This window comes from Bison bison, unplaced genomic scaffold, assembly GCF_000754665.1.
Source record: "Bison bison bison isolate TAMUID 2011002044 unplaced genomic scaffold, Bison_UMD1.0 scf7180017864149, whole genome shotgun sequence".
NCBI lineage: Eukaryota > Metazoa > Chordata > Mammalia > Artiodactyla > Bovidae > Bison > Bison bison.
In genome coordinates this window covers 2724247-2739653 of record NW_011494721.1, presented here as the reverse complement: position 1 = coordinate 2739653, position 15407 = coordinate 2724247, and the positions used below count along the sequence as shown (strand labels likewise).

Below are 15407 nucleotides of genomic sequence, written 5' to 3'. Positions count from 1 at the left end.
ATTATAAAACAGACTTTGTGTTAGATGATTTGCCAAATTGCAGGCTAATCTAAGTGCTCTGAGCACATTTAAGGTAGGCTAGACTAAGTCTAGGCTTTTTTTTTTTTTTAGTTTTATTTATTTTTTAACTTTTATTATTTTTAAACTTTACAAAATTGTATTAGTTTTGCCAAATATCGAAATGAATCCACCACAGGCATACATGTGTTCCCCATCCTGAACCCTCCTCCCTTCTCCCTCCCCATACAATCCCTCTGGGTCGTCCCAGTGCACTAGCCCCAAGCATCCAGTACGTGCATCGAACCTGGACTGGCATTTCATTTCATACATGATATTTTACATGTTTCAATGCCATTCTCCCAAATCTTCCCACCCTCTCCCTCTCCCACAGAGTCCATAAGACTGTTCTATACATCAGTGTCTCTTTTGCTGTCTCGTACACAGGGTTATTGTTACCATCTTTCTAAATTCCATATATATGCGTTAGTATACTGTATTGGTGTTTTTCCTTCTGGCTTACTTCACTCTGTATAATAGGCTCCAGTTTCATCCACCTCATTAGAACTGATTCAAATATATTCTTTTTAATGGCTGAGTAATATTCCATTGTGTATATGTACCACATCTTTCTTATCCATTCATCTGCTGATGGACATCTAGGTTGCTTCCATGTCCTGGCTATTATAAACAGTGCTGCGATGAACATTGGGGTACACGTGTCTGTTTCCCTTCTGGTTTCCTCAGTGTGTATGCCCAGCAATGGGATTGACCTGACTTCAGGCTCTACTACAAAGCCACAGTTATCAAGACAGTATGGTACTGGCACAAAGACAGAAAAACTGATTTTAAAACCAGCAATTTATAAGAGCACTTACTCCAAAATAACTGCAGATGGTGACTGCAGCCATGAAATTAAAAGACACTTACTCCTTGGAAGGAAAGTTATGACCAACCTAGATAGCATATTCAAAAGCAGAAACATTACTTTGCCAATAAAGGTTCATCTAGTCAAGGCTATGGTTTTTCCTGTGGTCATGTATGGATGTGAGAGTTGGACTGTGAAGAAAGCTGAGCGCTGAAAAATTGATGCTTTTGAACTGTGGTGTTGGAGAAGACTCTTGAGAGTCCCTTGGACTGCAAGGAGATCCAATCAGTCCATTCTGAAGGAGATCAGCCCTGGGATTTCTTTGGAAGGAATGATGCTAAAGCTGAAACTCCAGTACTTTGGCCACCTCATGCGAAGAGTTGACTCATTGGAAAAGACTCTGATGCTGGGGGGGATTGGGGGCAGGAGGAGAAGGGGACGACAGAGGATGAGATGGCTGGATGGCATCACTGACTCAATGGATGTGAGTCTGGGTGAACTCTGGGAGTTGGTGATGGACAGGGAGGCCTGGTGTGCTGCAATTCATGAGGTCGCAATGAGTCAGACACGACTGAGTGACTGAACTGAACTGTGAAAATTCTCAATTTCTACCTAGGTATATTCCATTGAATTAAACCATATAGCAACATAAAATATAGAAAAATCACAAAAGCTTAAAGACAAGGAGAGATAGATTATGATCAAAACTAAGTTAAACAAATAGGCTTTAAGATAATTACTAGAGAAGAGCTCTTCCCTCATAGAAGGCAATGGCACCCCACTCTAGTACTCTTGCCTGGAAAATCCCATGGACAGAGGAGCCTGGTAGGCTGCAGTCCATGGGGTCGCTAAGAGTCAGACAAGACTGAGCGACTTCACTTTCACTTTTCACTTTCATACATTGGAGAAGGAAATGGCAACCCACTCCAGTGTTCTTGCCTGGAGAATCCCAGGGAGGGGGGAGCCTGATGGGCTGCCGTCTTTGGGGTCGCACAGAGTCGGACACTACTGAAGCGACTTAGCAGCAGCAGCAGCAGAGCTCTTCCCTACCTACATTTAGGCAACTCTGGACAATAACTCAAATACATAATATTATCTGAAATAAATACATTTTTGATTTGAGTGTCTGGTATATTTTGCTATTTGAGAGTGGAATTTGGCGATCATGTAGTTTAAATGCTTTTCTAAAGCAACAACTCCTAAATGTATAGCATATATATGTATCTGTGTGTGTATGTGTCCTGTATATATGTATTTTCTACAACATTTTATATTTGTATTCTTTTATATGTTTATATTTAGTTTATTTGCCCCATATTTATATTTATATACTTTTCCATAATATCCTTATAAGAAAGCAGTGCTGGAATTGCAGAGCAATAGTTATAGTAGGAAGAACTGGTTTTTTTTACTTTGAAAAAATAATATTTTCTCTAAGCCTGAAGTTCATAAAATAACAGTGTCTTCTTCATATAGTTGTTGTGGAATTAAGGATCACAATACAAATATAAGCTTTCCTTGACTTAAAAATTGCTCTAAAATGAGAAAGCAACTAATCACTCTCAGAAATTTTTTTCCTTTTATATTTTCATTTCAGTGTACTACTATAATGTTCATCACTAATTCTGTCTTTTACTTGAAATTGCATGTGTTGTTAACCCTTTTGCAAATGTGCATTATTTTAGATTGTAAACTGTTAGAGCTGTCTGCAGCTCTGCTTGCATTATGCTTAGTAGAAAAAATATATAATTTTATGATAATTATGGTCATTTATTATATATTCTACATTTCAAATGTATATTCTTTTTCTTTCTTTAGATGGCAAAGCAGAAATTTTCTGGATTAGAAATTACTCTGATTGTCCTCTTTGCTATAGTTACAATAATAGCTATTGCCCTAATTGTTGTTTTAGCAACTAAGACACCTGCTGTTGAAGGTAAATAATATTGAAAATACTTATACATTATAGTGAGGTTGAGATAAAGTTTACTCTATAATAATTATGGATCTTGAAAAGTAGTTTATAATCTATATGAGATCTATATGAGATGAAATACTTAAAGAAAGATCTCAGGTAAGTTACAGTTACTCCAACTTTTTCTAGCCATTATATTACAGATATTTCAATGAAGTGTCATTGCAATTAAGAAATTCATATGCTTTGATATTAATGGCCTTGCTTTAGAACTAGAAAATAGGCAAAAGAAACAAAATATTAATAAACAGCACAGTAATCTTCTGTAGTTACCAGTGAGGTTCTTCTAACTAGTGGGAAATCTCATTAGTCGGGTTTTACTCTAGCTTTCAGCATTTGCAAGCGGGGTTAGGAAATTTAAGGGGATAACATCTTTGTCATAGACTTTTTTTTTTTTTTTTTAAAGAGTGAGGTCATATGAGAGAAGCAGAGAGTAGGTGAAACAGGCTTGAAGTGTTTATCATTTTTTCCTGAATATTTATATCCTAATTTAGAGTTAACGCATGCTACTTTCATCCACCTGATCTACTTTTTCTTTCTTCGTCATTCTCTCCTAATTAAATCAGAAGTGGAAAATGTACTGCAAATTATTTTCTAGTCTAACAGTAGTTAGTGTTTTCTGCTGCCTCTTGTTTCATATTCTTCTAGTAAACTGAAAGCTTGCTCTATTATGAAGCAATCAAATTTATCTTCCTCATCTCTGGTTGCTAGAAAGTCCCTCTTTATTATATAGAGTTGAGGTTTTGCTTTTCTTTGCTGTTCTCTTCTTTCTCTTCTGTTTAAGTATCTTCTTCCTCCTAAACTTTTTTTCTTCTCTAATTCTTGTCTCCTTCTCTGCATCCTCTCTCCATATATATTTCCCATACATATTTCTCCATCTTCTTTCTTCATCTCTAAAACACAGTTTATGAGTATGGTGCAGAAAACATTTTGTTTCCTTTTGAGTCTGTCTTTTAAGACCTTCTGTGAATATACTTTGATTCTCTTAAGGAACAGTCAAAGGGCTTTTGGATCATTTCCTTTCGGTAATTAGGAATTGAATTTGTAGGGTTTTTTTTAAGTTAAGTTTAATTTTCATTATATATATATATATATTTGTATTTACTTTAAATGTATTTGTTACTTGAAAATTTGAAAAGTAAATTTAAAACCATGTTTTGTTTTATTGACCTGTTTCTGTCTCAGAAATCAGTGATTCAACCCGAGGCACATGCCCAAGTGTACTGAACGATCCTATCAACCAGAGAATAAACTGCATTCCAGAACGATCTCCCACACAGGTCTGCAGCCAAAGTATTTTATATATCTATGAATAGATATATAGTATGATAATTATATTAAGACAATTATTCAATATTGGATATATTCATATTTCAAAAAGTATAGCCATTTATTAGGCCACATTTATTTTTATTTATGTATGCACAGATGAGAGATAATGGAAATTACTGAGCCTGCTTTTCTGTACTTCAATTCAAAATAGCCAGTTAATATTTTACATACTTAAAAATCTATTGTTAAATTTATAATTCTTTATGAAATTCTATCCTCTCAAACTACTGCTTAAAAGTGTGACCTTTGATAAATATATAACTTTTAAGAAAGAATATCTACACTCTATTAAATTGTTTGTGATAATGACATTAACAAGAAGAATCTGTGGAAAATAAAGTAACATTGATTCTTGTAACTATTTTTCTTAATTTTAAAAACCATTTATTTTTTTATTATTTGGGGAGAAGGAATTCAACTGGAGCAAATTAAGTGTAAATAAATGGATTCACTTAACCCTAAATTGACTCTTCCTTAGTCATTATAACTTGTATGGGATTAAAAGGTCAATGAGTAAAGGTGTATATGTGTGTATTCCCATTTTGTGATGTTTATATCAAAAGTCACACATACTTCAGATTCTGTTAGGTAATGACACTCCAAAATGCTCAGTTCCTGTTGAACTATCATTTTTATAACATATAAGCATGTGTATGGGTGTGTACACGTATGTATGTGTGTATGTATGTGTGCTCTGTAGCTCAGTCATGTCTGAGTCTTTGCGACTCCATGGACTGTAGCCTGCTAGGCTCCTCTACCCATGGGATTCTCCAGGCAAGAATATGGAGTGGGCTGCCATTTCCTCCTCTAGGGGATCTTCCCAACCCAAGATTGAACCTGCATCACCTGTGGTTCCTGCATTTACAGGCAGATTCTTTACCATTGAGCCACCTGGGAAGCCCCTGTGTATATGTGTACCTGATGCCACTTTGATGTTAAAAATGGGAGAGAATTTAACATGTGTACCGTTAACTGGTAAACATGGAGATTTTAAAAAATTTTTTTCAAGGCAAACAGCCAAGAAAAATGTCTCACAAGTATTCAAATTACGAAAATATGTTACACTATTAAACTTAAATATTAAATAGATTTTTTATTATACCAATGTTAACACACATCATCACCATGTAACTCAAATTTTACTATAAACATATATAATCTTTCTTTCCCTTCATGTAATCTTTCCATATAGATCATAATATTAAGGAGAATTTATTATTTTACTTTATACATTAGATGTAATGGCAGCTACTAGTTGCAACAGCTGGCATATGAACTAGTTTAAATAGTATAAATCATATCAAACTAATAATTATCTGGAAATAAAGACCTTAAACATTTTGCCTAGGCTTAAATTTGGGACCATCTCTTCTTTATAGCCTCACTTGCAACTTGATACGTAATTGGTGCACAATAAATATTTTAGTTCTTCTGCACTGGCTACATGGCAACATAACAGACTATAATTAATTATCTGGAGGGCAGGAATCTTGAAAATAACATGACCTTATGATAATGTGTATTCATATGGAAAATTGATAAATCACAACTCAGAGCATCGATCACTGATGTAATTCAATTTATCAAATATTTACATTTCTTCAAAGTGAAAGGAACAAAAGAATAAATGATATTTTAGTACATTACATATTTGAAGAAATAAGCGTTTTTAAATATTCATTCAAACAATTATTGTAATGAGTGAATGTTTAAAAAATAGAGACCAACATATATAATAACAGTACTAATCCTATGATTCCTTTAATAAATGTTTTATCAGACACTTTGTGCAGCTCGAGGTTGCTGCTGGAGGCCATGGAATGATTCTGTTATTCCTTGGTGCTTCTTCGTAAATAACCACGGCTATAATGCTGAGAAAGTAACATCAACAAATGCTGGTGAGAAGTGTTCTACCATGGTGATCCAACATATTTTAAGTTGAATAAAAAAAGTATATTTAAATTTTTTCTTTGGAAAAATATCTTAAATAAAATCAAATAGGAACATATACACAAGAATGTTCAAATTTGGTATGTTAAGAACTTTTTTTTTTCATGATTCTATCTTTCAAATTAAAAAAAGAAAAGGTTATTTGTGAGACCTACAATAAAATTGGAAAAAATATGAAAATATTTAGTGATTACTAATCATTATAAATAAAACCATAATTCATACAACTTTTTTTTCTTCAAGGAGTTGAAGCCAAATTAAAAAGGAAAGCTTCACCTACACTCTTTGGAAATGACATTAACAGCGTTCTCCTCACAACTCAAAGTCAGACACGCAACCGTGTGCGGTTCAAGGTTTGGTTTTTGAGTTTCCTAAAGAAAAGTTAATACTAAATAGCATGTTATGAGTATACCCTCTAACCCACCAAGACATTTTCCCTCTTAATAAATGTCTATTCCAAAGAAAAGAACTTATTGGACTAGTTACTCCACTTCTCTGAACCTTCTCCTCAGATAGAACATACGAACTAGCTCCTCTGGCAGTAGTTTTTAAAGAATTTAATAATATAGTCAGCGTAAAATATTTGATACAGTGTCCTGAGAAGAACTAACACTCAAAAAACTGTAGTAATTTTTTTTTATTGAACTACAGACTGTGATAAAAGATTAGTTTAGAATTTAATTTAAGGAAGCTGTTAATTGTTCCATGTAAGTGTGACACACTCACTAGTTCTTTTTACTGGTATCACTTCTAGTCATGATTTTAAAGAAACTAATTTCTGCTTTCTTTACCAAATTGTTTGCCAGTATGGTCTTTTGGATTGGCAGAAAAAACAATATATCCTTTGTACAATAACTTGTAGCAACAATTTCACAAAAATTGTTTTTTTAAAACAAAATTCACATTACTTTCAGGACTTGTTAGTGAGTGATCATCAAAATACTGCATGGATAATTAATAATTAAATTCACAAAAATCTACTATTTAAGAATCAATATTTAATAATAGTCTCATGATTTTTTATATTGGTCAATAAAAATTATATTTGATATAGTACCTTTATAATTAACTGATTCTATTAATTCCTTAACAGTATTACAATTTATTCTTTGCATAGCCATTCAACAATGTAAGTTAAGTTTATGACTAGATTAATAACTCTTCTATAAAATCATTAGATTTATTGTTTTGTATTTGGAACTTGCATTTAATACCTAATTCAGAACTGAAAAATTCAGTAACAGTTTTGAATCAAATAATGCTAATTTTAAAATATCTTTGCAGATCACTGATCCAAATAATAGAAGATATGAAGTTCCTCATCAGTTTGTAAAAGAATTTAGTGGAACTGCAGCTTCTGATCCACTGTATAATGTGGAGGTTATACATGATCCATTTAGCATTAAAATTTCTAGAAGAAGCAATAGTAAAATTTTGTAAGTAATTATATTTATGTTAAGTTTAAATAATTGGTCAGTTTTATTGTATTATCATAGAACCACAAAAGTCTCATTTTTAGGGCATTTTCAGAAAGAATAAATTTCCTTCCAAAAGAGGGTGGGTGTACATGTTTTTAAATATTATAATATCAAAGAAGCTTTAATTTCTTATGGATGAAATGTACCAGAATATGAAGTATAGAATGGGCCAACCAAAGTTGAAATGAAGAGAGCCACTGATACAATTTTAGCCTTGCATATAGTTTGCATACCTAAAAAACCTTGTATGTCTTTTCCTTGTTATCTATCATATTCTCTTTCAACTGGTAGGATCAAATAGTTACTATTCAGAGAGGGACAAATTTCCATAGTATTGGAGGATTTTTCATTATGTGTATGAAATTAATTGAATAAATTTACACATAATAAATTTAAATAGCCATATATAATAATTTAAACATTATCTGAATGCCTTCATTATAAATTTATTTTGAGGGACATTTCTGGCAAAAAAGTTAGTAATTTTCAATATTGCTGCTCTTGAGTTTCCAAGAAAGGTTAATTGGATGATTATCAGGACTTAATCTCAGCAATTAATTTTCATAAATGTATTTTGATAACTTGAAGTTGATTTTATGTTAAATCACAAAAGAAATGTTATTTGACACTTTGCATAGTTTATATCTGATATATATAAAACATGAAACCTTTCTTTTTCAGGAAAAATGATTTTCAACTTAATTTTAATACATGTATAGAGGTATAGAAACCAGTATAGTACTACATTTTAAAACTCTGTCTCTCACTGATGTATGGAACAGTCTTATGGACTCTGTGGGAGAGGGAGAGGGTGGGAAGATTTGGGAGAATGGCATTGAAACGTGTAAAATATCATGTATGAAATGAGATGCCAGTCCAGGTTCGATGCACGTACTGGATGCTTGGGGCTAGTGCACTGGGACGACCCAGAGGGATGGTATGGGGAGGGAGGAGGGAGGAGGGTTCAGGATGGGGAGCACATGTATACCTGTGGCGGATTCATTTTGATATTTGGCAAAGCTAATACAATAATGTAAAGTTTAAAAATAAAATAAAATAAATAATAAAAAAAATAAAACTCTGTCTCTGTAGAAAGTCAAAACTGGGTTTGAAATTTGGTTGTGCTTCCTACCAGTTTGTCACCTTGAAAACATGAGTAAATTTGTCCAAATTGTAACATTTGTGAAATGAATTTATAATAGTGGTTGTGCTTCAGTATTGTAGTAAAGATAAAAGGAGAGAGATGCACGTGAAGAATCATATTGTTGATGATGAGGCAAACTGTGTTAATAAAATTAACAAGTTCTGGTTATGGTACAATTCATGTGTTCATAAGAAGTAATCACAGCTAAAGACTGACCTGTTTAAAATGAAATATTCTGGATGATAACATAGATCCATATTTAGTAGAGCATTTTATATATTTTTAGCTCTTTTATTTATTTCATGCTCTAGGTTTGACACCAGCATTGGTCCCCTGGTATACTCTGACCAGTATTTACAGATCTCAGCCAGACTTCCCAATGAATACATTTATGGTCTCGGGGAACATATTCATAAGAGATTTCGTCATGATTTATATTGGAAAACATGGCCAATTTTTACTCGGGATCAACTTCCTGGTGATGTAAGGAACTATATTTCTTGTTATAAATAAAATAATTATATTTGAAAGGAGATAATTCTAGCCTTTTTGGTTTTTTTTTTAATTAATTTTTAAATTTCAGGTATACACGTGCTCCCCATCCTGAACCCTCCTGCCTCCCCCCTCCCCATACCATCCCCCTGGGCCGTCCCAGCGCACCAGCCCCAAGCATCCAGCATCGTGCACTGAACCTGGTCTCGTTTCATACATGATATTTCATATGTTTCAATGCCATTCTCCCAAATCTTCCCACCCTCTCCCTCTCCCACAGAGTCCATAAGACTGTTCTATACATCAGTGTCTCTTTTGCTGTCTCGTATACAGGGTTATCGTTACCATCTTTCTAAATTCCATATATATGCGTTAGTATACTGTATTTATGTTTTTCCTTCTGGCTTACTTCACTCTGTATAATAGGCTCCAGTTTCATCCACCTCATTAGAACTGATTCAAATATATTCTTTTTAATGGCTGAGTAATACTCCATTGTGTATATGTACCACAGCTTTCTTATCCATTCATCTGCTGATGGACATCTAGGTTGCTTCCATGTCCTGGCTATTATAAACAGTGCTGCGATGAACATTGGGGTACACGTGTCTCTTTCCCTTCTAGCCTTTTTGTAACCATCATTTTTTGTTGTCAGTGATATATATTCCAGGAGCTTCTTTACTTTAGAGGTGAAGATTCATATCAAAGTCCTAAATTAACTAAATAAGTGAACAGATTTTATGAATATTTTAAAAGGTATTTCCAATTTATGAATGTTTTCCTTTGACTTTTCACTTTTATATTTTATCAACCACTTTTCAGTTACTCTTGTACTTACACTATCTAGGACTAGTCATTACATAAGAACACTTCCAAACACTTACCATGTTCGACATGGCTTTGTATATGTGCTGTCTGTCTATCTAGTGGACATCATGTCCTGCATCTATATCTACTTTTTCCTCATCTATAACATAATAATCTTTCTTAGGTTCACATATTTTCATAAGAAGTTAGTTTTTTATTATTTATATACACCATTGATAGCTCATTTGATCTCACCTCATAAGAAAATTTCCCAAACTCCTCCATGCAGAATTAATCTTTATTTTCGAATAGTTTATTTATATTTTGTTACGATGTCATCAGTTATTATTTGTGTACATATATTTCTGAATTTCAAAAGTATGCAGTTTTTTATGAGAAATACAATAGCATTAAAAAGCTTTTAAAAATTGACTCATGATTGCTTTGAGTCAAATGTTACTAATTTTTAAATTTCCAGTGCTACTGAAATGAGTAAGTCAGTTGTTTTAAAGATCCTCATTTGGTACAAAAATATTAATAAATTTTGCTACTCATCAGCTCTCAACAACTATACTGAAAAAGTTATATGAAGTGGAATTCATCTTAGAATTCCTGGCAATACCTTGGGGCGAACATGAGACATGATATATAAACATTCCATTACCCTATCACAGATAGTTTATTTTTTCATTGAAATATACTTGATGAATGGCTTATTAAAACTCATTTAATCATCATAAAACATAAAAGAAAGTTAAATAATCTATTAATAGCATAATATATAGTTATATACCTATATCTTAATGTATTAATAAGTAAAATGACTTATCAATGACTTTTGTGCTACAATGTTTCATATGGTATATAGTAGAAAAAATTATTATAGAATATGAGGAGTAAATTACAGAAAAATATAGAAATACATAAAAGCCATTCAAGTATACTTTTTAATTTTAAACGTATTTTAAGTTTTAATTTTCAAATTTATGCCTTATAGAATAATAATAATTTATATGGCCATCAAACATTCTTCATGTGCATTGAGGATACTTCTGGAAAGTCATTTGGTGTTTTCTTAATGAACAGCAATGCAATGGGTAAGAGTAATTTATCTGATAATATGTTCAAATGAGACTTGAAATGTTTTAACTGCTTTATTTATTCCAATCATAGATATATTATAACAGAGTAAACTTTGTTGTTAGTGATTGAGTGTGAAAGTATTATAAGCAGGTTTTATAGTTAGCGAGGGCTTCCTTTGTGTCTCAGGTAAAGAATCTGCCTGCAGTGCAAGAGACCTGAGTTTGATCCCTGGGTTGGGAAGATCCCTTGGAGAAGGGAATGGCTACCCACTCCAGTATCCTTTCCTGAAGAATTCCATGGACAGAGGAGCCTGAGATATGGATATTTGTGTGTCTGTTTTGGGGGAAGTATGCTATATCATGATATATAGACACTTCCTTTTCCCTCCAGAGCAACATCGAATATATCCATGTAAATGACTATTCCCATTCCCATAGCCTTGATTGTTAAGTTCATATGCCCTGCAGATTAAAAAAACAAAGGTCTCAATGGGGATAAAAAGAGAGAAGAATCACATTTCAGTTTACCATAACTCAAATAATGTAGAACCTTTTATTTTCTAGTGTTGTGAATAATGTGATACCTATATTTGATAGATGAATTAGTGATAATTAAAAAAAAACTACAAAAATAATAATATTCCAGCAAGAGCAGTGCATATGGTTATCCAGACAATTACTATGTTTAACATATAGAAAAATTAAAACTTTCATAGTTTTATTTTATAGAAATCAACATGTGATATGATCTTTCACTGAATCTTCAAATAAAATAACTAATTGGGATGCAACTTCAAAAAGAAATATTTTTTATTGTAAAAGGACTGATCCTCTATTCTCTGCTAAGCAGTTTCTAGGGGAGCTTTTGCCAACATCTGTAAAAGGAATATCTGGAATAACATACCATAAACTTCATATATGGTGGCATTCCACTTTTATCCTGTATTCTTATCTTAAATATCATATTTTATCTTAATAAAAAACTCTAAAATTATGTGATTAATGTGAAGTACTTTAAGTAGGCATTGCAATTATTTTCTCATTATGTACATTTTTACTATATACATATGCTTTTCCAATTTTTGTTTTGTAGAGATTTTCATCCAACCTACTCCAATAGTAACTTACCGAGTTATAGGTGGAATTCTGGACTTTTATATCTTTCTGGGAGACACACCAGAACAAGTAGTTCAACAGTATCAAGAGGTGTGTTGCAGGTCTATTTTAAAAATTTTTTCTACCATACTTTTCTTTCATCTAACGTATTGAAATGATTTTAGCTAAGCTACTGGAGGCCTCTTAGCTGAATATATTTTTATACCTTACCATTTTTCAGATATGAGAAGATACTTTTTATTTTTGTTTTTCTTGTACAATGACACCTAGGTATATTTAGAAGTTTATATTTCTGATAACAAATCAGTTCTTGCTTCCAGGCAGCTGAGTTCAGTATTTGGATTTCTTTGAGATGTTACATATTAAACTACGACCTTATTTGATGGGATAAAACAAAATGGGGTATCTTGTCTTCATTTGATAAGAATTCTGGAGGCAACTAAGTTTTAAAAAAGGGTTACTGACACTTGGTGTTAATCTACAGTAGGTAAATCCCAGTAAAATTGGCTCTGACAATCAGATTTAGAAAGGCAGATTTTGAAAACATAGTCTGAAGTCTTACACCTTAAACATACTATCTAACAACTTTCATTTACCTATTAAATAACATGCTATTGTACATGAGCCCAAGAAGGACTTTAGAAAGGTGAAGAACTCAGGACTTATTTTGAGCCTGATTCTGAATGTTTCTCCCATGTAAATTGTTATTCTGTGACTATTAGCATATATGAATCTTGGTGTTATCATGAAAAATAAATCATTTTTATAGACATACAATTTAAGAATTATGCCTATTTTTTAAATCTTGTTTTACTGATAAATCTTTTGACATATAACTCCCCTTTCCTAGAATAATATCAAAAGAGAAGTAATTACTATCAAAAAGTTTAGTTATGATCTAAAAACCTGAACTAACAGTAGCTAGAGTTTTACCCAATTGAATAATTTACAAAGTCTTGCAATTCCCAAATTGCTGTTCATAAATGTGAATTTCAGAAATGTACACAAAATTTACAGTCTCTCTAATATGAAATCATAGTTATTGTGTATGGTTGTCACACCATCAAAACAGGCGACAGCACATTTTTGAAAGAGTTTAAGATTTGATTTGTGAAATATTAGTTGGGATAGTTGTCTATTACATGCTGAGTAAAGTCTGTGGTCAGCACTACCTGAACATGAGTCATGTTTGACATGCCAATGCAGCATTCATGCATTAATAATACAGTTATCCACTTGCATACATCATTTTATAGGTAAGCTTGCAAAATCTTGAATTTAAATTAAAAAAGACGTGTGGAATATAGCACTATTAATTTCAATGGGGGAACAAATTAGATAGAGAATAGACAAAAGTAACTATTTCTTATCTGAAGAAGAACAAGCTATCCTTTCTGTACAAATTAACTCAATAGTGGTGCCAGGATGTCAAAATTGAAAACTTTAATGCGTTTGAATGACCAGACCATTTTATACGTTTTAAAGATGATATATACATATAAAGTATAAGATGAAAAGTACATAAATTAACATAATACATAGCAACACCTATTTTATATACTTTTATGAAAATAAATTATGTGATATGTATAACATACACACACAGAAATTTCAATCACATGTCTAAATCTTTAAAATTTTATGGAACATAATATGTTTATGAATAGTGTAAACATATTGACTTTTGGCAGAGTTTTATTTGATACCAAGTTTTAAAAGATAAATTTAGTGCTTAAATTGAAGAAAATACAATGACTTAACATTGTCACTCATTTTTGTCATACATTTTATCAACATTGTCATACATTTACATCAATTGTAAATTCCTTTTCTTACATGTTATCATTCATTCATTTTGTTGCTACAGGAAGTGGGAATGCAGTGGGACAGTTTTCCTGTTCTCTAATATCTTTAATGCTATCGTTTTATTCTTTTCTTTAATTTTCCATGCACAGCAAAATACACTTTTATAAATGCTACCTTTAAAGTGCTACCTTTCTGATGTTTTAACACAAAATAAAAGATGAGTGACTGAACATAAACTTGCTAAGTGTTTCATAACACAATTCTAAGAGAATATCCATTTTAGAATGTAGATACCACAAAATCATTTAATATATGTAGTTAAATTCAAATCAATACTAGAGATACAGCAATTAATATTAATATTAGTTTCTAATGTTCGTCATTGAAAGTAATTAAATATCCATTTACTTCAAGCTCATTGGACGACCAGCAATGCCAGCTTATTGGAATCTTGGATTTCAGCTGAGTCGCTGGAATTACAAGACACTTGATGTAGTGAAAGCAGTGGTACAAAGAAATCGGGATGCTGGCATACCATTTGTAAGTAGGATGAAGGGTTTGTGGGAATATATATAAAGTTAAATATTTTCACATAAAAATAAATGCAGGGCATTTTCAGGATTACCATGTTTGCCAAATATAAGTTCAGTTCAGTTCAGTCACTCAGTAGTGACCAACTTCTTGTGACCCCATGGACAGCAGCACGCCAAGCCTCCCTGTCCATCACCAACACCTGGGGCTTATTTAAATTCATGTCCATTGAGTCGGTTATACCATCCAACCATGTCATCCTCTATTGTCTCCTCCTGCCTTCCATCTTTCGTAGCATCAGGGTCTTTTCAAATGAGTCAGTTCTTTGCATCAGGTGGCCAAAGTATTGGGGTTTCAGCATCAGGCTTTCCAGTGAATATTCAGGACTGATTTCATTTAGGATGGACTGGTTGGATCTCCTTGCAGTACAAGGGACTTTCAAGAGTCTTCTCCAAAACCACAGTTCAAAAGCATCTATTCTTTGGCACTCAGATTTCTTTACAGTCCAACTTTCACATCTGCACATACTACTGGAAAAATCATAGCCTTGACTAGACAGACCTTTGTTGGCAAAGTAATGTCTCTGCTTTTTAATAAGCTGTCTCAGTTGGTCATAACTCTTCTTCCAAGGAGCATGTATCTTTTAATTTCATGGCTGCAGTCACCATCTGCAGTGATTTTGGAGCCCCCCAAAAAATAATGTCTGTCACTGTTTCAACTGTTTCCCCATCTATTTGTCATTAAGTAATGGGACCAGATGCTATGATCTTAGTTTTTTGAATATTGAGTTTTAAGCCAACTTGTTCACTCTCCTCTTTCACTTTCATCA

The 15407-nt window shown here is 32.7% G+C and overlaps 1 protein-coding gene across 1 annotated transcript in view; it reads left to right on the top strand.

Annotated features, from left to right (window-relative positions):
• The first annotated feature begins 2683 nt into the window (after positions 1-2683).
• Positions 2684-15407, top strand: part of SI (sucrase-isomaltase (alpha-glucosidase)) — a 115546-nt gene continuing 102822 nt past the window's right edge. Inside the window, exons 1-9 of the mRNA XM_010840924.1 lie at positions 2684-2801; positions 4026-4120; positions 5953-6070; positions 6366-6475; positions 7407-7558; positions 9056-9227; positions 11041-11140; positions 12219-12331; positions 14462-14587. Of these exons, the coding sequence (XP_010839226.1) occupies positions 2684-2801; positions 4026-4120; positions 5953-6070; positions 6366-6475; positions 7407-7558; positions 9056-9227; positions 11041-11140; positions 12219-12331; positions 14462-14587 (1104 nt within the window). The remainder of the gene's footprint in view (positions 2802-4025; positions 4121-5952; positions 6071-6365; positions 6476-7406; positions 7559-9055; positions 9228-11040; positions 11141-12218; positions 12332-14461; positions 14588-15407) is intronic.